This window comes from Lutzomyia longipalpis, chromosome 3 (assembly GCF_024334085.1).
Source record: "Lutzomyia longipalpis isolate SR_M1_2022 chromosome 3, ASM2433408v1".
Lineage (NCBI taxonomy): Eukaryota > Metazoa > Arthropoda > Insecta > Diptera > Psychodidae > Lutzomyia > Lutzomyia longipalpis.
In genome coordinates, this window is record NC_074709.1 from 14,046,832 (window position 1) to 14,069,843 (window position 23,012).

At 30.2% G+C, this 23,012-nt stretch overlaps 2 protein-coding genes across 18 annotated transcripts in view; one reads left to right on the forward strand and one right to left on the reverse strand.

Moving 5' to 3' along the window:
* LOC129793173 (uncharacterized) overlaps window positions 1-23,012 on the forward strand; it is a 1,136,769-nt gene that overhangs the window by 942,043 nt on the left and 171,714 nt on the right. The gene's annotated exons all lie outside the window — the stretch shown is intronic.
* The window catches only part of LOC129793191 (RNA binding protein fox-1 homolog 1-like), a 58,607-nt gene that overhangs the window by 19,232 nt on the left and 16,363 nt on the right, over window positions 1-23,012 (reverse strand). For 5 of the 17 annotated variants that reach the window (XM_055832991.1, XM_055833001.1, XM_055832995.1 and 2 more), the window contains exons 2-7: window positions 18,697-18,870; window positions 18,330-18,470; window positions 12,796-13,134; window positions 12,543-12,596; window positions 7,636-7,728; window positions 140-194 (exon numbers count right to left, since the gene is read on the reverse strand). In XM_055832991.1, the coding sequence (XP_055688966.1) occupies window positions 140-194; window positions 7,636-7,728; window positions 12,543-12,596; window positions 12,796-13,134; window positions 18,330-18,470; window positions 18,697-18,870 (856 nt within the window). The remainder of the gene's footprint in view (window positions 1-139; window positions 195-7,635; window positions 7,729-12,542; window positions 12,597-12,795; window positions 13,135-18,329; window positions 18,471-18,696; window positions 18,871-23,012) is intronic. The other 12 variants (XM_055833003.1, XM_055832998.1, XM_055833000.1 and 9 more) reach the window with 4 other exon arrangements.

The following is a 23,012-nucleotide window of genomic DNA, read 5'->3' on the forward strand; positions in this document are numbered from 1 at the left end:
TCTCTCTCTCTCTCGCCTAACATCATGATTAAACGGAAACATGAGGGGGTGGTGGATAGAATGTTTTCCCTCCGTTAAGTAGAGGGCAAAAACAGGCAGTTAAAGGAATGTGCCAATAAAAAATGGGAAGGAAACTCACCATTTGGGACTGTTGGTGTTTTCTTCGTCTGCACCCGAGCCGTAGCATTATTGACCTACACATTGGGATGAGATGAGACATTAGAATAGAAGCTGATAATCCGCAAAAAGCTCATTTTTTCATGCACTTAATTCTATAATTTTATGTGTATGTGTCTGTGTGTGTGTGTTCTAAGAAAACCTTATAAACTATATTTCATTTTATTTTTTATTACTTTTCTTTCATTGAATTTTCTGTTTGTTTTATTTTTAATTTCATCAAAATTTTTTTTACTGCAATTAATTAAAAATATTATTCTTTTTTTTTTCGGTGAATTCTAAAGTACATTATTCTTGTTATTTTTTTTTTAAACTTGTATTGTAAAATAAAAATCCAAAAAGTTAAATAATGTATCTTGAAGTTCTTTTCTTTGTCGGTCGTACTTTGTTAATTTGAAAAATGTTCATTTTCTGTTCTTTGTGGCAAAAGTTTCTCTCATTTATTTTTCACACACTTGAGTGAATCTTAAATTGTCCGCTTTGTGTTATATTTCGCGTCTTACACCAGTGAAAATAGCCAAAATGTCTCTGTTTTCTGCCAAAAGAGTTGTGGTGAAAAATTAATGAAATAATATCCTCTAAATTAAATTCTTTATTAAATTTTTCAACAAGATGATTTTTTTATAAGGCACATAATTCTTTTGATGAGATTTTTCTTTAAAGCCCAAAGAGACATTTTAACTTGAATGGATATTTTGTGCAAAAAGAGAACATTTATCGTGATTTTTTCTAAGCCAATTAAGAAAAAATTCTATTAGGAATCTTTTTATATAAAAAATGCTTTTATATTACAATGAAATTTTTATTAAAAAAATTTAACAACTCCTTATCACTGTGAGGAAAATAAAAAAAAATGTTCATTGCATTTTAAAATATCCATTCGCAAAAAATTGAGAAAACTTTATATAGGCATTCTTTAGAATTTTCTTTTCAGATATTTTTGATTCGATTCTGTAGAAAATCTTTTATAATTTTCTTCATCTTGCATTCTTTCTTATTTTATAGCATTTTACGTTTTCGTAAAAGAAAATTTAGATTGTCAAGACAGATATCAAAAAAAAAATATTCCGTTTTTATTAATATATAGAGAAGAGATTGAATAAATTTTGTCTATGTGATATTAAAAGGACTTTTTAATTTTCTTTTGTTTTATAATGAGTTTGAACAGTTTTATTCTGTTTTTTTTTATATTAATTTTAAACCAAAATAACAGATTATTTATAGCTCAAATTGTATCCTGTTTATAAGATGGAGCAAAGACATAACATATCTGTCAATTATTTTTCACAGAATTCCTCGAACTTTTGCCAAACATTGCAAAAAATAAAAAGATTTTATACAGAATCGAAACCTTTTTTGACCTTTTTGTTTTTCAGAGTTAAATTCAATTTTTTTTCAATTAATAAATTAAATATATTAAAATATTAAATAATTCGCGTTTTTTATCGCTCTTTGTCAAAGAGATAAAATTCATGTTTGTGCGTAAATTTATTTTTAAATGAATATTTTATTTTAGAGAGCTTACTTGAAAAATTGCCATCATTATTCATAAATTATTGCAATTGTCCGTACAAATAAAAAAAACACGAATTTGTGTAAAACATTAACATGCAACACGTGTTATGCGCAAATGACGTGTGAAACAATGTAAAATATTGCTCTCGCGAAATCTGGAATGATAATAATCTTCGCTTGCATTTATAAATATAAGTCAAATGGCATCCAGCATTGCTTTTTTCAGTTTATTTGGGTTTGGGGTAAAATAAATTAAAATGAATATTTCACTTGAGATAGCAAATGGTGGCACATTAAAAAAGATATAAGATGCCATATTAAGCATTCATGCTGGACTGTACAATAGGAGCTCTCCTTGTTACAAGAATAAAAATAAACGGCCCAAGAAATGCCAGAAAAATGATTAAAAGTTCAGAGAATGGTCGCAGATATATCACAGCATTAAAAAAAAACATTTGCAATAATTTCCAAAATATTGATGGCTTAGAAAAATTTTCAAGTTTTGTATTATTTCTTTCCTCAGGTAATAAATTCTTTTTTTTTTCTTCACATTTAAATACTTAAAATACTTTTTGCTGGGAATATTAATTATATAATAATAGTATAATATATAAAGAGATAATGACAATACGCATCAAGATGCAGCTTAAAATTAATAAGTATACAAAGTAACATACATTATCTACATATACATTCATTGAGATATATAATGTTTTCATGTCTCCAAAAATTAATTAAAAAAAAAAGAAAAAGAAATTCAGAGATATATTCTCTTGCATTTTATATCTCTGGCATTATTTTTCGCACTCTTTCATTTCTCATTTTAATCACAAATAAAGCAAATTAATCTAAATAAAAAATTTCAAAAGGAAAAGCTTCAAAATGTGTCAGTCCTTTTAAGATTAAAAACAATTAAAAAGAAAACTAATTTGTAGCCTATAAATTTATTCTAAAATAAAAATTTAAAGAATAATTCTCACGAAGGAAATCTTTTAAAGTTTGTAAGTTTTTTCTAATTATTAAAAAAAATAATTTATCTGGATAATTCAGAAAGCTGGAAAGTCTAATATACATAGATCGATTTTGATAGTTTTTCATTGATACGTATAAAAAAAAATGTTTTCTTGATTGAATAACTGACCTAAATCTTGATCTGAGCATGAAATCAACCCAAACGCCTTTCAAAAATGAGTAAGTTCCTTTGAAATGAATTCCTAAGTCAAAAACTGAAACTTTATTACTCCAAAAATAACCAAAAAATAACTCACGCGTTCACTCCGGAACCCATCTGTATTTTAGAACTTCATTCAATAAATTGTAAAGTTCTCATTTTAAGCCATTTCTGCTTCATTTCATTTTGCTTAGATCTCATTTTTCTTCGTGAGAATTAATCTCCGTATTATAAGAGATAAATTAATGTCATTTCTGCACAAGGTGGAATGGGAAAAAACTCATGTCAATTACCTCAACCCAATTAATTTATCATTGTAAGTGTTGCATAAATTACACGATTGCCATCTAAATTACGTTCAATACCAGAACATCATCTAAAGAGAGTAAAAAAGCGATGATTTGGAAGTTTTTTTTTTTGTGGAGAAATTAAGGAATTTTGCACGGAAAAATAATTCAACTAATTTTGCAAAATATTTTTCTCTCGGTAGCACATTTAAATGCCCACAGAGTGTCTCTACTAACCCTCAAAGGAATTAAATTAAAAAGTGCAGCTCCCTTTTTTTTACCCAACAACACAACGCTCATTATCCGGAACCTGAGCAAGTACTCCGGGGTTTTGCTTTCGGGGAAAAAGAGAAAGAGCTCAAGGCATGAGGGTTTTAGAGGTTTATGTAGCACGAGAACAACATGGGAATTCCGTGTACGGAATTTCAAATCACACCACCATTCCCAGGGAAAATAAAATGGACTTAGAAGAAGCTTTTCCCTCCGTCCCTTGATGTTTAATTGTGTGGCTGCACCCAAAACTTAATTATGTTGTCCTCGTGAATTGCACGTAATGTTAACTTTGTTTAAAAAAAATCCAAACCGCAAAAATCTCCTCATTTCTCATCACTTTTTTTTTTGTATTCGTTAACCGCTCAAAAATGCATTTTTTGTTGCTGGGTGAGTAGTGATAAAATGTGTCACACTCGGTGATAATTGGATGGGAAAAATGAATTAATAAAATGCCCATAAAAATTTACATGTTGATTTGAATGTTTAAAAAAAATTCTCGCAAAATTTTTCTTTCGCAATTTTTGCTCTCATTTGTGGACAAGAAATAAGGAAGGAAGGATCTTTTAGAACCAAAAGGAAACACAAATTGGCGTGACAAAACCTACAAGAGCATTAACATCCGCATACCAAATTCAAGATATATAAAAACATTTTCCACGATATGGTTTCCTCAGAGCTATGTTTGTAAGAAAAATTATTACGAATCAACGGGTTTCCAATCACAGGAAAAGCTCTATGCAAATCTTTCTTATACATATGTATATAGGTATATTTAAAAGAAGAAAAAAAACGGAAACACAAAGGAAGAGAAAAAATATGGTTCAGAGAATTTCTATAAAATATCTCGTGATATGGAAAAATTCAAGGGGTTTGTCATTGAGAAAATGAGAAACTTTTTATTCATTTTTATTCAGAAGAAGACATAATATTTCGCAACATTTTAACCATTTAAATAAAACAAAATTATTTTTATAAATTGGATTTAGTACGTTAAGTTTACGTAGAAGAGGTCAAAGAAGAACTTTTGACTGAGAAATGCCCCCTGCAAGCATCTGGAGAATAAATAAAGTAATAAAATAAAAGACTGTATATTTTAGTCTTTTAGCTAGAAATATTTTAGGATTGAACGTTTTTAAAAATGTTTTGAATAAAATAAAATCAATTCTACCATGGATAAATGAAAGTTTATACATAATCCATATAACCAATATCTGAATTATTAATATTTGATAAATAAATTTATTTAAATCCGTATTGTTTCATTTTAATAACTCTATATGGATATTTCCCATTTATTTGCATTAGAATGGACTAAATTATAATTCCGACGTTCATCATAGCTATGCATAGAATTGATTTATTAATGAACTTGTGCAAATTTTACTAATCACTATGCTTTTGGAAATTAATTTCCATTCGGGCCTCCATAGCCTGGAGTGTAGAGAGTATAATTTGAATACAATTCTGTGGAACTATGTATATCTTGGAAAGTAATCTTCGATTTAAACAATATATTTGGGAATACAATGAGATTTGGACAAGATAATCTATATTATGTGTAATCTCTTCGATTTTTCTCATTGACGTAATTTTTCGTTTTCTCGTAATTTTATACATACCCCATAAATAAAAAATGACGAACCCCTTTGACTTTCTCCGTACTTTTTTGGGATTTTTAAAAAGTAATAAATTTTCTTACAAAAACAAAACAAAAAAGAATTTACCACGAGGAAAAGTGAAAAGGGTATAAAATAAAAAGCAGAGAGTGAAAAGAAAACTTTTACAAAAGAGTGATTTATAGGAGCAAAAGACTAAAGAAACTAAAAAAAAAAAATAAAGTTAGAAAAATTCAGCCCCGTCAATTTCTAGATCAAAAAAAATTTAACAACAGCATTTTTTTGTATTTATAAAAGAAGAAAAAAGTGTTACACAACCATTGTATCTTGACCAAAAAAAAAACATACGAATTTTACGGCTTGGATAAAACGCAGAGATATACTAAGAAGAAAAATAAAAAAAAACATAGAAATTAATTACAGTTACAGGAAAAAATATCATTACAATATTCAAACCGATATGAATTGTTTTTCTTAAGTTTAATATCAGTTATATTGGTAAGATCATAGAGCAAGGAAAAATATTTTATTTTAGCGAGCGATTCATTCCTTCAGAAAGAAATTAATATATTTTTTTTATATATGAAAATTTACTTAATACAAAAAATTAAATAAAAAGAATTAATTATTTTTGTCTAATCGAAATCTCTTGTATTTGCAGAGATGTCGCAATTTTTACGTTTTTTTTTTTGCTAGTTTTTCTTTCTTTTTTTTTCTTTTCTTCAAAAGAAAAACAACAATATATAATAGTAAAAAATTACAGTGAAGGTAAAAAAATAGAAAGTAAATTTTTGGGTTTAATTCTTAGAAGAAAAGGCAATTTTATTTTTTTAATTGGGTATTATGCTGTTTTATTAAATGATTTTTTCCATGTCCAAATCTCACTTCTTACCTCTCGTAGAGATCAAAAACACCCCCACTTTGTATGGAAATGGCTTTCATTTTGAACAATTCGCAAGAGTCGCATTAAACAATTGGAAATCTGTCTGTTTCACTAGAGATAAAGGTAAATATGGTTGAATTGTTATAAGAAAAAAAATCATAAGGTACGATATGCCTCGCCATTTAAAAAAAAAAAGAATCATAAATATTATGTTATCACATTGCAAAAAAATATTAGCGGAGTTTGTTTTGACGTTTCATTGTTTAAATGGGATATTTTTCCCAATTTTTTTGTTCTTTTAATTTTTCTTAACTTTAAAATACAAAAAAGATATGAAAAAAAATTCTTCCTTGAGACTTGAACTCTCTGTTTATTGAATGAAACATTGGTGCTTTAGCCAACTGGTCTGAAAAGTAGTTTGTTCCAATGAAATGCCTAAACATTTTACATTTTTAACGTTTTTTTTTGAAATGTGATAACTCAATTTTAATAATAATAATAATAATTTTATTATCCTCGCTACAAACGAGTGTATGGAGGAACTCAATTTTAATCAACGAGAAACAAGATCATGAAATGAAAGAATTTTTAGTCATTTAATGTAAAAATTATCAAAAAAAAAAAAATTAAAATCAATTGAAAAATTCCTACAAATAAATGACTAAAAATTTATAAATTAAAATCCCATTAATCTCGCTGATATAGAAACAAGAAAAATAATACACTTATCTATATCTTATGAAATAAATCTCATCTCCTAACTCAATATAGAGAATTAATTGTATTTTTTTGCGCAGTAAAAGAGAAACTGTCGGTAAATGTGAATAAGAAAATCACTTAAGAACTAGGTCAGAAGAAGAGATAAAAATGGTAAGATGTAAATAAAATCGCATTTATGTATTTTAAAAGAGATGTTATACTGTTTCTTGTGCGTTCTTGTTGTTTTTTTTGTGTTAATTCATACAGAAGAAATTCCACTAAATTACTTTTCAGCTGACGTAGGTAAAATGAGGCAAAAAATGCATTTCTTCGGTATTTTGCTTCATTTTACCTTCTCATGCTGCAAATCTCTTTTTTTGTACCTATTTTGTGTTGGTTTTATTATAAAGTTCTAGTTTTGTTTTTTTTTTTAGCAAAAATTGTTATGCATTTCTTCATACACATTCGGTCAACAAAGTATATATAAATATAAAAATAAAATCTCCATTTCTTTTATAAGTTTTATCGCAAATTTTTTTCTGTACACACAGTAAAGAAAAACGAATTGTAAGTGCTTACAAACTACCTGTATGTGGCATTTGTTGCAGTTTTCTCTCAATGTTACTTACTTTCTAAATATTTGTTTTTTTTTTCATGAAACTCTGATACATATAATTTACAAAATATCTTTCCTTTGACTTTTTTTTTCTTTGATTTAAAACATCTAGAGAAGGAAATTTCTTTTCTTCGTCATGAAAAGAAGATCAAAAACATTAAAAAGTTTACATAAAATTCCATTTATAAGGGAAATACAAAAAAATAGAGATTAAAAAAAGAAAACAGTTAACAATAAAAAGTTCTTTTTTTTTCTTAAGGGAAGACAAAGAATTTGAGAAAAAATATTTTGTACGTATAAAATATGTATCAAAGTTGAATTATAATATTTTTTAATATAATGTTTTGTAAAAAAATGTATTTCTTTGAGATAAGAAAAATTCATATTATCATGCACACCTCAATCTTGCGCCCCTCAACCACAGTGCCGTGAAGACGTTCGCGTGCTCGCTCCGCATCGCTACTATTAGCGAATGTTACAAAACCGAATCCCTACATGCAAGGACAGAACAAGAAACATGCATTAAAAACAGCGTCCGCTCAAAAACAACGTGCAACAAAAAATTTACAACCGACCCTCATCAAATTAATCTTTTTTTTTCTTGCTATTTTCTTCTTTCTTCTCATTCATCAACAGAAAGAAAAATTAATATAAAAAGTCATCAGTTTTTTTTTTGCTTTCTAATATCTTTCGAAAAATTTCTAAGTTTTGAATTAAAAAATAATTGTTTTAGAATAAAAAAACACTTGCAAATTTCTCGGTATTCACAATTTTAGGAAAATGTAATAAAACCTTATTGTATTACTCCATTTATTTAAAAAAACATTTTTAGGAAAAAAAAACTAATGAAAAAAAATAGATCTTACAGACCACAAAAAGGAAAGCAATTGCAATAAGAAAATTAATTGATTCCATTCTTCTGTCAATATGTCCGAAATCAACGAATTTTCACGTATTTTTCGTCATTTATTGGGGTCGGTTTTTCATTTGACAGATATATAAGAAAAAAATATAATTATAATAATATTCAAGATTATATTGTTAGAATAATCTCAATTCTTTTTAGCTTCAAAAAGGTAGCTTCAATTCAGATTAAAATATAGAAGGTAATAATTAAAAGAAAATGACGAAGAACATTCTTTCCTGACAAAATCCACTACAACTAAAGAAACTCTTTTTGTATGATTCAATAAATCTCTCATGTACTGTATTTTATAAAAAAAAATTATATAATAATAAAGAAAAGGGGGAAACTGTGGCAAAAATGTCGCAGTTTTGGCATGTTTCGCTTTTTTGGATAAAACCAAAAAAAGGTATCTAATGCAAAAATATTAGTTTCAGAGCATATATTTATATAGTAAATAATAAAATATTTTCTTTGCAAGTCATTAAAGTTATACAATAGAAAAACGAAATAAAAGGACATCAAAGTGTTACTTTAAAAAAAATAAGAGTATTACGAGTAAAAAATCATTCAATTTTCCGGGAAATCATATCCTATTGTTTCCCTCTGCTTGAGAAAGCATAAAAGCGCTTTACTCACAAACAAAACTGTCAGCTACACAGATGGAAATTTATTTGAGTATTGTACCTATTTCAATATCATTTACAGTCATTCACAGAAGTGTGTGACGCTTTGAAAATCGCCTTTTGTCTATTAAAAATCGATTAAAGACAGACGGTGAGGAAATTCAAGGAAATTGGTTAAGGGTGGTGTTTATCTTAATGAATTCTGGAAAATCATGAAAAAGGTATTTGATTTTTTCCTTACTCTCAGACTTTTTATTTCTTTATTTTTTTTTTAACACTATTAATTATTGTAAAATCTTTATTTTGTCAATAAAATTAGAAATCCTAATAAAAAAACTAAAATGATAAGTTATGTAGTTTTACATCAAAGTAAATTTGTAACTGCTCCTACATTAAAATACACAAATAAAATTTACATGGTAAGTTTATCTGCCATTGATGTCTTAAAAATAAAAAAAATGATTATCATAATATTTTTTAGGAAATATAAATCAGAACGTCGCTAGTATATTTGATATATCCTCAAAAACAATTTTGCTTTTATAATTTGAAATTCTGTGACATTTTGCATCACTCTGAATGATTCTCAACCGTCAAATTTAAAATTATTAAAAAAAAAAAAGGATTTTCCCGAATTTTCTTTCTAAACCCAGAGTATTGTGTAAAGTTTGGCAGCTACTGTAGGTGACTTAATAAATTTTGTTATAAATTATTTCTCTGTCATTTATTAGCGTATGTTTTTCATTTCAAAAGCGTTCCTAAAACCCTAAAAATGAAACAAAACAATATGCCATTCAATTTGCCAAGAAAAGTGCACGCAATGTGATGCCTAAATGGACCCAAAGAAAACAACGTGACCACACACTAATGCTGCAGACTGTAAAAAGTGTTGCTTAATGCATTAAATTCTCTCTATTGATTTTATTTTTGTTTTGTACAAAATATTAAAACAAAAAAAATAAAAATAATTAAAAGCATTTTACTGGGTTTTAATAACCAAAGGAAAACACAGTTAAAAAAAATTGAATTGGAAGAATATATTTTTATAAAAATGCTTTTTATTGCTGAGTTATTTAAATTTTGCAATCTCTACACGCGCTTTTTATAAACATTTACTAAACAAAAGACATACTGGCGAAAATTAATAGGAAAACAATTATTTAAAAAAATATATCTCCCTTTATCTGTGTCAATGTTAATAACACAAAAAGGATTTTTTTTTTAAAGAAAAAAGATGGGAGATTAAATTGACAAAATCATATCTCACAATGGAAGTAGCAATGAGGGAACAATAAATGATTAGGTATAATAATCATATATACAACAGTAAGAATAACGCTAGAAAGAATTTACTTTAATTTGCTTTTATATATTTTTTTAATGACAAAACAACAAAAAATATTCAATGCTTTCAAGAAAAAATTCATTATTCTCGTCAACTCAACACAACATTGAGCATTTCCTTTAGACGATTCTTCAATCTCTGTACACTTAAAAACTCATTTTTATTTTCTTGCAAATTAGACACTCTTAAAGAAAAATGAATTAATTTTAATTTGTTCTAAAAAATATTATAATAATTTAAGAAAATAAACGGAGAGTGAAGTATCCTTTCACTTTTTTTCTCGAAATCGAAAGAAGGGGGAAAATGAATGTAAGAAAGGGATTCACATTGAATTTTGTATTTACACTAATGTAAGAATCATTCAAATAAAAAAAAAACAATTTAAAAAAAGTGTTTTCTGTGTAAAATAAATTTAAATAAAAAAAAAAAGAAAACGTGTAGCAAACCAATTTTTTAACAAAATAAAATAAATAAACAGCCGTGTGTCCAAAGTAAATACAAAGGGAGTTAATAAAAGCATTAAAATACTAATTAAAAAAATAAGTACATGATCGAGGGGATGACAATTAAAATGACAAAGTTAAGGATCAAAAACTAGTATATGACAAATGGAATAAAATTGCATTTTGCGTGTAAATTATTTTAAAAAAAAGTCTAATAATAAATATACAAAAAGGAAGATAGAAGGGAGAAAAAAAAAACAAAACTAAAATGATTTTTAAAAATTAAAAATGTATTGTGTTTGTTTTAAAGTAAAAATGAGAATTTTAGAAATTAAAAGAACTAAAAAAAAATGAATTGTTATACTTTTAATTTCTATAATAATAATAGAATTAATTGATCTTTAGAAAAAATTACCATAACACTTTGAGGGCCATTTGTCAATAGAATATTATTTTAAGTCATATTTGTGCATTCGCATTAAAGCTTTTACAAAAAGCACAACTAATATTAAAATGTAATATGTTCAAAATTTATATAGAAAGTTTTTTTTTATTATATATTTCGTTAATTTTGCTTCTTCCAAAATATTTCAACAACAAAAAATAAAATGATTATTGCTTTCTTTCCATATTTTATTGTTATTTTTCATATTAAAAAAAAAAGATGGGAATTTACAAAAATTGAAAAGAGAATTTTGTAATCAACATAATGATAATGACAACGTTCTTTATTCCTGTATCTTTGTTTTGTAGAAACCAAATAAAACAAAAAACAACATAAATTTAATAAAATAACATTAAAACAATAAAAAAAAAGATTTTTTATTTTTTAATAGTGTTTAAAAGAACTTGATTGATAAAACAATTACATCAATGCTTTCGATTTAGAATTCTGACAATTGTCTTTCATTTAATCGAGAGCTCAGTCATGATTTTTGCTCTTACAGAGCCAATTTTTCAGCACCCAAAAAAAAAACATTGTTGAACAAGTTTTATTAAAAAAAATTAAAAAAGGGCTATTCAGAAGGAGTTTAAAATATGCTCTGTTTAACTTCACGTTACGGTTTCCAAGTAATTTTTTATTACAGTGCTGTATATTTTATAAAGAAAATTAAGAAAAAAAATCAAATATTCATTTTCTTTAAATTTTCCAAAGAATAGCCCTTGAAAAAAAAATGAAAAATTTAATAATAAATTGTCAGAGCTCCATCTCAGAGCATTTTCTCTTTTCATTTGTCATTTAATTGATTGACGGAAAACTTTTTTTCTTCATTTTTCTCAAAGAGAAAAGCACAATAATGGAAAAAAATAAAGTGATAAAATAAAAGTTGATTTTATATTCTGGAATTCATCATCATTCGCTGAGATAATAGAGAAGTAAAGAAAATACAGTCAAAATAAACTACACAAAAGTATATTTCTTATTGCAATTTGTTTTCAAGCGATTATATATATTATTTTAATACTTAAAAATATTTTTGGTTGGAATGCGCGTGATTTTCTTATAGAAAATTATTACCTACAATATCAAATACGTGGTATATATAAATATACTTAAACCTAAGGAGGCCATTGAAATTCTCTTCGTGTGAAGATAAAGTTTTGTCGCGCTCTAATTTAATTCTATTAAATTTAACAAGTTTCTACTCGTTTCGAGAACTTTCGAGCACAAAAAAATTAGTCTTTAGAAATAATTCACATTTTCAAAGTTAAACGATAAAACTTCACCGAAAAGAATTTATCATTATGACCAAATATATTTTTCTAAAGAAAATTTAGAAATTTAAATAATTTATTTACTAAAACAAAATGGATTTTTTGTTCTATTTTGCCAGACAAACAGACAAACGAACAACTGAGTCCCTGAGCTAAAAAATCCTATTAATTTCAAGGGAAATATAAGAAGAATAAAATAAATAAATCTCACTGAAAGAGAAATAGTTAGACGTAGTTAAGATTGATAAAATGTGGACCGAATTTAACATACCTTGCTTCCGCGCTCATTGAAAATAATCTCAACATCGAGGATTGTTCCGAATTGCTGCACAAATGAAAAAAAAAGAAAGAAAATCACACAGAGAAAATTAGTGGGAAAAGCCATGCTGAGAAATGGCCAACAAAAATTTAAAAAAAAAATAAATGAAAATAAATAAATCGAGAGTTGTGAGTCAATGCGGCGCCACATGAAGGGTTTCTTTTTCGGCACAGAATAAATGAAGAAAAGCTAAAAGAAAACTCACCCCGAACATAGCTCTTAGGTCTGGATCACGAAATCTGAAGGGAATATTGGAGACATGGAGACGCTTCGGTTGATTCTTGCCAGCATCTCCAGCCACAATTGCACCACCTCCTGGCACAAGGGATGTTACGGCAGTTGAAGTGGGAGCCAATGTGGCCACACTACCCCCAAGAGCCGAAGAACTCACAACACTACTCAGCTGTGGTTGCTGCATTGCCGCCGTCACGATAATCGGTGCTGTACCACTTTCCGTCGTTACAACACTTGTGGCCCCAATTGATGTTGCCGCCGCGGCGACATTTCCCGCCGTATCCGCCTCCGTTTGCTGCAAGAGATCGGACTGAGCCGGTTGGAAATAATACGCCAAAATAAATGACAACATCACACTCAGCAAATTATAAGAAAAAAGAAAACCAACACAATTTTTATGATTAAGTACTCAAAAGAAGACAAGATGAGTGCAATAAATGCGGATGAAAATGAATGTTATTGTGTTGTTAATACATGTAAATAAACACTGCATGATAAACAATCAAATGTAGCCCCGAAACATCCAAACAAAGAAGACGAGAAATCAATAAAGCATCAAAGCTGCATGCACTTTAGGTCAGATAAAGCAAGATTTTTTTAAAACTACATATTTCAGAAATTTGCGTGTAAATATATTATTAATGAAGCACTAATGCATATGCTTTATGCACAAAAGGAGATATCGACGTGCCCGAAGATTATGAACCATATTCATATCTTTTAACACAGGAGTATGGTTCATAATCTTCGGGCGCGTCGATATAATGGAGGTGTGGTTTTATTAACTTTTCTGAAAATAGAAAATCCATTTGGCAATCAACTTTCTATCAATCCTTTTGATTACTTTCCATATCAGGTTTACAACTTTTAAAAATTTAATTAGAGTCTCAAACTGAATAAACTCCTTTAGTTCATTTTACGAAGAATTTTCTATGAAAGAAATTTGAAGTTTAGCAACAAAACTGAATAATTTCTTGTATTATTATGAAACAAGGTTCATCCCAAATAACAATAAACTGCAATTAGTTCCATTTAAACTTTATGTCATTAAAAAAGGATATAATAATAAAGAAAAATAAAAATTCTTTACAGTGCCAGTTTTTAATAATAATTCTCGCACAATGACTTTAATATCTTCCAACACATTTTGCTTACTAAATTCTCAATGTGAATACCATGAATTTCAAAATATCATTTGTAACAAATTTTCTCAATGTGCAAAATGCACCATAATCTCCTCCTGACATATTTTGTGGCTTTTGCCAACCATATGTTTTGTGTGCACAAACGGAAAATGCATGAAAATTTCCTGTGTATGATGGAATTATACAAAGATCATGCAATTAGTCAGAGACTAAAGAAAGTGCGTTATTTGTTGGAGAAAACTTTGGAGAGAAGAGAAAGAGGTTTTTCCACCCAAAAGACAAAGAGCAAATGTTATAAAATTTACTTTATAAATAGACCAAGAGCATATGCACAAACAAGCAAATGTTCTGTTTACGGAATAAATAATTTATTAGTTGATGTTTTATCCAAACCACTAAAGCATGAGAAGCTACTGTGGAAAATATCTAACATATGTATGTATGTATGCTTAATTTCATCTGTTTTTCATCACTTTTCACCTCAAATATGCGTATCTCTCTTTAAATACAACCATTTTTTTATATATATATTCGCTCTCTCTCTGTTTAACATGGAGAAAAACTTATGTACACATTGAATATGCGTTGCGGAAAACAACAAAATCACCTGCCCCCAAACCCATCATCCCCATGAAAAACATTCACCGGGACATTTTACATGCACAAGCTTTATGTATATTTTTGTATATTTTCAGTATGGGGCTGGGGTAACTTCTACCCACCACCCGCCAACAGCAGCCATCCAGCTAATAAATAGTCGCAACGAGACTCCGAGGAATTGCCACTAAAGACATGGGCAGAGTGTGGAGGGAAAACTTGATGTGTATCGAAGGAAGGAAACCTAAAGTTTTTTTTTTGTAAAGTCTTTTGAAAACTTTTAGTAGAGTCGTGGAAGAGAGACTTTATTTTTAAAAGGAAGCCGATCTGCTGTTCTTTCACGTACTAGGTTGGAGTCTTTTTTTTTTCATCAGAAAATGTGCTCTAAATTTTAAGATTGAAGGGATTGTAAGACGGTGGTACAATGTTGTTTGTTTCATCGGAAATTCTTATTTATAAAAACTTTTAGTTTGATGAGAAGAACTTTTAAGGAAGAACACAGAAATGTCGGTTTTTGAGATATTTATATGAAGTAGATTGGAGCTATAGGCATCAGGGGTTATTTGGGACATTTCAATAAAGGTGGATGAGTGATGCATACAATTGGTGGCAGCGGTGGGATCCGAACACATCCCCTTTAAAAGATCGGAGACTCATAATAGAAAAATATTTAATTCTATAGAGAATTTAATTTCTTAAATATAATAAGAATCTCCAGAAGAGCTTAGTTATCTAGGCCCTTCAATTCTTATACAATCAACCAGTTAGCTTAAAAATCACTAACTTTGCTTTGCAAATTGGGGTTAGATCAATATGTACTTTTTTTATTCAGTTACCTTACCTTCATAACTTTTTGAATACTTTGGATTTCCCTTCTGTAGAAGACATCCTAAAACTTTCATTTCAATTTTTTACTTTCCAAAGAACCCACAAGAGTATTGTGTTCAATGGAATATCCCAATCTTTGGTAGAATGTTTCAAGTGAAAACTTTTTATTGGATTTTAATACGATGAACACGAAGATGATTTTACAAAATATGAGAGCTACATCGGGTAAACTTTAATACACAAGTTTGCTGTTTAAGTAACATCGTACCACCACCACCCACAAATATATTTCAACATTCCCACCCCCTCTTTTGAGGCCATGCATCACTAGCAGTGTGTCATAAAGATTTTAGTTGAAGTGCATTCCATCATTTATGGAGGAAACTCATTAAATTTAGTGTACACAAGTTTCACAATGAGACATCCAAAATTTCTTCTGGCACGTCTTGCACCTCGCTGTCTAAAATATTCAGACAATCAATAAAGTGTTCCCAAATGTATTCTCCCCAATATCCGTCTCCCCCGTACATTGAATGGCTTTTTTATTCTTTCCGCTCCTCACCTGAAAATTCACCATCTTTTCCTGTGAAGGGTATTCAATTCAGCTCCTTTGCCTTTCCACAAACTTCCCCCGCCCCCACCCAAAAAAAACAGAAAGTTCTTCTCTTTTGGGAGGAAAATCGATGAAACCACGAATTTTCTCGGGGGTTCGTTTCAACATCACCAAATGTGGAATCAATTAATGATTCATAAAATCATTAATCGACAAGGTCCCTTTCCGTTTACATGTTTGTGTGCAAACATAAAACAACAACTTCATTAAGGATTTTTTTTTCAGTTATTCTAATGCCCCAGAATAGAAGAAACTATTAATTGAACCAAAATATATACAATTTATGTACATGTTGTTCTAAATATTTATTTTTAATTAAAAATTGACGATGACATAACACAGAATAAATAAACGAAATTGACAGCTGTCAAAAAGTCATAAATGTCAAAAAGAATGACAGATAATAAAATGTCACGTCATTGCAGCTATCAAATTATTTCTCATTCATAGAATTTATAACACATAATCCACATAATGCATTTTTATGTGGAGAAATTTTATAAAAAATTCAATTTTAAATTTGAAATACGGAGAATTTTCGAGCAATAAATAGTAAAACACGACGATAAAAGTTTAACTAAATCATTTTCACTGTAGCTGAGTACGATGGAAATTGAATTTCCCGCCGAAGAATTAAGGAAGAAGCAGAGGCAATTGATTTTGGATTAGCCATTCTCGCCCAAGAACATTCTACTAAGGGTATCATTTTGAACTTTTCCCCTTTTACAGAAACATTGAATTTTTAATGAAAATCCTCCTCAAAGGAAAGATCCTCATCTCTTAGCTGTTAAAGTCTTTTCGTTCTATATAGAGAAAACTTGTTCATTCCCATAAAACCCCTTCGAGCACTTTTGTGTTTCGGTATCGTACAATATATATATTCTCTACACCAAAGAGGATAAAATATCCGACTTATGGGGAAAAATTACGGAATTGTAAGCTTTAGTGATGAGGAAGTCAATCTATTGTTATTCATGATATAACCCATCCCTTCTTCAACCCCATCTTTTTTGGATGAGGGGGTAGTAAATTCAATTACAACCGAAGAGCCCACTTGGCGTGATATATCATAGAGATTAACTAAAAATAAATACCGATAGGGTATCCCTCAGTCTCTAAGCCCTTCCAAATTGTATGTGATAGATCAATATTTGATTGTATTTGGAGATTACGATGAAATTGAGATTATTTGTTTGATTTTTAGCATGAATGGAGAAAATGAATTTTCTCTGTACATAAAACGTTATATAAATGTGCCAGTGATAAGGAGTTGGTGGGAGATTGAAATCTTTCTCATTAGGGAAATAATAAATTTTCACATTTAATTTCTTTTAATAAGGGGTGGACAAAAAGGTAATGGGGTGAAGAACTAAATGAGCCACCAGTTGAAAAAGAAATGTACAGGTACGATTAAGAAATGTTTTAACAACGTTATTATGTTAATTTGAGGCAAAAAATATCTTTTTAGTGCGTCTTTCAGCTTAATATTTAAAATTAATTTAATTTGTTTAATTTTTATTACTCTACTTTTAATCATTTTAATGCAGATGAAAAAAAACCTATGAAACACAATTTTCTTTATCAATACATGCTTTTTAATCAGAATAAACTCCCTCTCAGTCGACCCTCAGGTGAGTTTTTTCTCCACTTATAATAGTAAGTCAATTGGGTGACTTTTACTGCACTTAATGGGTGCGATAAGACATGAATCACGCACCTGTTGGAGTGCGAAAGAACGTACAAAAAGTCCCTCCATAATTTTCTTTCAACCCCTTTTTTTCCTCTCTCTCTCTCTCTTCCACCCCATAGCATTTCACAGTTTTCTATCCCATTTCCAGGTGAATTAAACTTTTATTATTATATTATTTTTCCTCCACAGCCATGGGGAATCACAAAAGTGTGTAAGAAAAATATATAATTAAACGTGAATGCAAGTAATTTGAGGTGGGGATAGAGGTAGTAAACTACCGCTCATTGAAATCGATTACCCTTTTGTGTTTTAAATAATCATACACACCATTCCTGTTAATTAGTACACATATATACAAATTGTAACACGTCACGTAATTCAATTAAAATTAAACAAATTAATATTAACATGCTGCATGGTGGAGAAAATTGCTCACAAAAACACACACCACCACCCACCCCGAAGAAATTTGACGGAATTTAATTAAGACATCTCGAATGAAGGTAAACATGGTGGAAGAGGATGTAAGGAGGTGTGGGAAAAATAAACTACGCAAGAGGAAGAAAATGTTTTTAGCAGAAAGTAAGCAAAAGAAGAATACGAAAAAGCCAAGAAAACTTCTCTGGACTTACTATACTGACAGTTTGCTGTTCAATCCCATTCGCAATTGTGGCAACTGGAAGAGGTAAAGGAAGCGTAGGTGGGCCAGTTGATGCCGGTGGACCGGGTTGAGATCCAAGTAGTGGTGGACTAAATTGCTGTTGTCCACTTGGCTGTGAATGTTTGTTTTATTTTCATCTTATTTTTAGATTCAAATCAACAGCCTCCCCTATCCCATGCAAAAGATTCAACCCAACCTCCCCCGCAAAGAAGAGTTTTATCGTAATCTTTTTTTCCCTTTCCCACCCACTCCCAGGGAAATGGCAAAAACACAGAGGGGGAAAGAGGAGTAAAAAGATGTAGAGATGGCAAAAAGAGGGATATATAATAATCACGCACCTGAGATCCAGGAGTGGATTGTGACACGATAGACTCAGACTTTAGCTGCTGCTGAACACTCTCTGCGCCACCTTTAACGGCGACCGCCACTGAGATCCCTTCCGCAGTTACCGTTGGTGTCGGTGGGAATCCGGGGGCCGTCTGAAAGGGCCCCACACCCGCTTGGACCATGTGCTATAAATAGAACAAGAAGAAGAAGAAAAAAATCATATAACATTCATCATCATTTTCCATTTTAGCAAACAAGAATTCACGAGAGTGTACATAAATCAATAGAGAGATGTGTAGATGGTGCTTGATGCGAGAGGATTTTTCTCACACTAATCTTCATCAACGCATGGTACAAGTATCCACAAGAAGGTTGATGTTTTATTGAGGAAGGAAACTTCATTTCATTTTCATCATCATCATCCCTTTATTAGCTTCTACTGAATCTTAGCAAATTGTATACCACGCAAAATTGAGAGAAAAATATTAACACGAAAATAGGAATCTGTGAATAAGTCGATTTGTAGATTTGTTCCAGCGACGCTTTGACTTTTCTTTGAATATCTAAATAATTAATTTTCTTTCTGAATAATTATAAATAATTCATGAAATTTTTCATATAAAAAGAATATACATACATATCCTGTCCCAACCAGAATGGAGGTAATCATTCACCCACAATAATATTTATATTTCATACAAATGAAATGTACCCTTTCATTTCAATTAAAAACAGAATTTTTTCTACACACACCGAGTAAACAAAACCTCGTTTTTCCGCAAGAGCAATTTTTGAACAAATTATAAAATTGCAAATGGCTATTGTCCATTTAACTTGCTATATAATTGAAAATTCAAACATTCCCACAGCAATTACTTTTCAATCAAATGAATTATCACAGAGAGCACTCTAACCGTACTCAGATATAGCATGTAAAATTGCTTTAATGGCTTTTCTATATGCTCTGCACACCCATAGAAAAGAAAAAAAAAAGATCAAAAAAGATGACATGGTGCACAATAGCGAGACAAATAGCCCCTGAAAATGTGTCTCTGTCATTCCCGGATATTTCTTCAATATTTCGCCCATTGTGGGTGAAAAGTAAATAAATATTTTGTGATATCTGTTATCGTGAGAAAGTCAATTTATCTACTATGGACAAAGCACACATAGAGAATCCATCATGGAAATATTTCTCATCTTTCTACTCTACGCGTAAAATCAATTCGTATTAATATCAAAAAGAAGAAAGAAAAAAACGGAGGGGAGAAATTTACTGTTTCGTGATGTACAGAATTTTTTGTTTTTGTTTTGACAACTGTTTTTGACATACCCTTTCTAACGTTTGATATTTTCTTTCTAATGTTTTATATTTCTTTTCCAACGTTTTGTTATTAATTTCTCTTCTCATGATTGAAAGACATTTCATTTGTAACGTTTGATATTTCTTTTCTAAACTTTGATATTTTCTAACGTTTGACATTCTTTTTTACGTCTGGCGTTTGTTTAAACATTTAACGTTAATTAAAATGTTTGAAAATTCTTTTCGAATGTTTTATGTTTTTTTTTTATTTTGACATATCTTTTCTTACATTTGATATTTCCAATCTAACCTTTGTCTTTTTTCTAACGTTAGATTTTTTAAAACTTTAGAAAATTTCTTTCGTAGCTTGCAATTATTTTTTTTTTACTCTAAAAGAAAAAATCTAAACTAAAGACACTTTAAAGCCCTCCCGAATTACCGTACCGTATCGGGAAGAACTCCCCCTTAACTTCGAAATATAAGGTTAAGAGGTTAAAATGAGTCATGTTTTGCTATTTTTTTTTTAAACATAAAAATTCACCATGTATACCACATTGTAAAAATATCTCCCCCTTTGCCAAAAAATTGTAAGTATCATCATCAATTACGTGAAAATATGACAGATTGTGAAAATTATCGAAATTGCCATCAATTTGCTTGCTGCAGAGTACGGAAAAATTCTCATCATTTTCGTATACAGCTAAATTTACCCTCCCCCCCCCTCTCCCCCAAAAAGCCCCACATGCTTGCCGTCATTTTGATTAACTGCTAACCACACAATCATGCCCTCATCAATTAATTCACATGATTCACATGCATTTTGTTATATGGTGTGCTTTTACATGCGAGAATGTAATGCAAATTAACCTTTGCAAAAATTCTTCTACACACCGTGTGCGTAAGTCTGGAAAATTGTGCGTGTATGAGGTATTTGTGGAAAATTTTGTAGTGTTGATTATGTTTGAAAATTGTGTGTTGTGTACGAAAATACGCCTCAAATGGTATATTACATGAGTAGAGCCATTTACTATGTGTGATGTTGCCAACTCATCCCCAAAAAATGCGATCGATGAAAGCATCCACAGCCCGCCCTTTCTGCACAGTGGGTGGTGCACTTTCAGCAAACACTTCACCATTGCAGGTGTCGCATTATTGACTCACATTGATTTCAGCCCAGCTGTTAATTCGAGTGTGGCAAAACGAACATAGGCTCGATTAAATATTCACCGGACAAGCAAAATATGGATGATGGAGGGTGTGACGGGTTGGAGGCAGGGGTTGTGGAACTATATGAACATACATATATATACAAAATAAGTCGTCATCCCATATGTAATGGGATTTATCCGCTTTTCTCCCAATCATCTGCTTTTCCTCCCAAATGGACGGACACTCTGTCTACTACCCTCCCAAATCACAATCGCAAATCGGATATCAGCACATTCCACTGTCAACATTTTCCCTTTGGTTTTTTTCACCCAATTTTTTCCCCTCAAACGGATATTTCTTCCTTTTTTTTCTGCGAAATCGGCAAATCTTCGCAGAAACCCGTTCCTAGAAGAACGTGAAACTCTCAAAATTGCCCGATAAATCCTTCCTACTAAACTGAAACGATGGGTAAATATTTTAGAGCGAGAAGCAAGGAATTTGATGATGGTGAAGGAGCAATTTTGTTGAGATGAATCCTTCAGGACACGTGTGGTGGATTATCACAGTGTACAGGAGCTTTCAGCATCAATAGAAAATTAAAGCTTTCCTCCATCAATATTTAATGAAAGCGCACACACACACACACATGAGAAGGTTCTTCCAATTAAAACCCAAAGTTACGTGAACTTCATTATAGCAACTTGTGTATAAGAGCTAATACGGAGAGACTAAATTTGGGATTCTATCCTCATTTCTTCATCAACTCCATACATGCATCTTTCAATTTGTTGAAAATTATACTCAATCGTGTTTGGAGTAGAAATAAAACTTTTGACTCATTTTATTAACTTTACCGAAGTCACGTTCATTCTGTTACATTGTTATCTCTTCCAATTTACCAAATGCAAACCCCCATTTTGCAAGATCTCTTTACCCATTAAAGAAATGAATGGAGAAAAAGTTTAATTGTAAATGCGGAAAAATTTACATTGGCAAAACATGTCAGAATTTCATAACTCGCATAAAATTATAACTCTTTATAGTTGAACACTTCCTTTTAGCACTGTAACCACAATTATTAGCTTCACAGCATGGAAGGGAAATGTAAATATAATTTAGACTATTCTCAACTCAAATGCAACCACATGAGAACATTGAGTAAATGGGCTTCATTTATCCCATCAGAAATATGTATGAATATACGTAGAGAATTCACAGGGAGAGAACTAACATTGGGTGATAAGAAGGAATTTGTAATGTTTCTTCGGTATCCTGGACCATGTCCTCACTCAGTCATGATAAATAATGAATAACTAAATAAGCCGATTGGAGAAATCAATAATCCATTGAAATTTGTAGACTTTCATCTATTTCATGCTCAATTTGCTCTTCTTGTCTCAATAAGCTCAAAGATTTGGCATCTTTCCTCCCTTTTTTGTATTTTACTTATGAGCATCAGCTTATTTATCACATAGATCCCACGTCAGTTGCTCAAATGAATTAGCTAATTGGCCGAATAACAAAATATACAAGAGGGCAAAATGAACGCGTTTAGATAAATGATGAGTTAAGTGCCCTGATATTGAGGAGACCCAAAAATAAAATTTTCTGCGAGACGTGAAATGCGTCTCTTTTTTTTTTGTACCCATTGTTTTTCTTCATCGCATATTTTAATTAATTTTCACCTCCGGTGTAGAAAATTGCTAAACACGGGTGTCACAGAACTTTCTCCATTGAGTGTAATTTGGTGGTGGATTTATTAAAAGTCCTCCATTCTTGTGCTGCTGGGTGGTATATTACAGCAAAGGGGAGTGATTCTAATCTCCATGGAGAGTTCCTCCTCCGCTCAATTCTCTTGCTCTTTGGCTTTTTCAT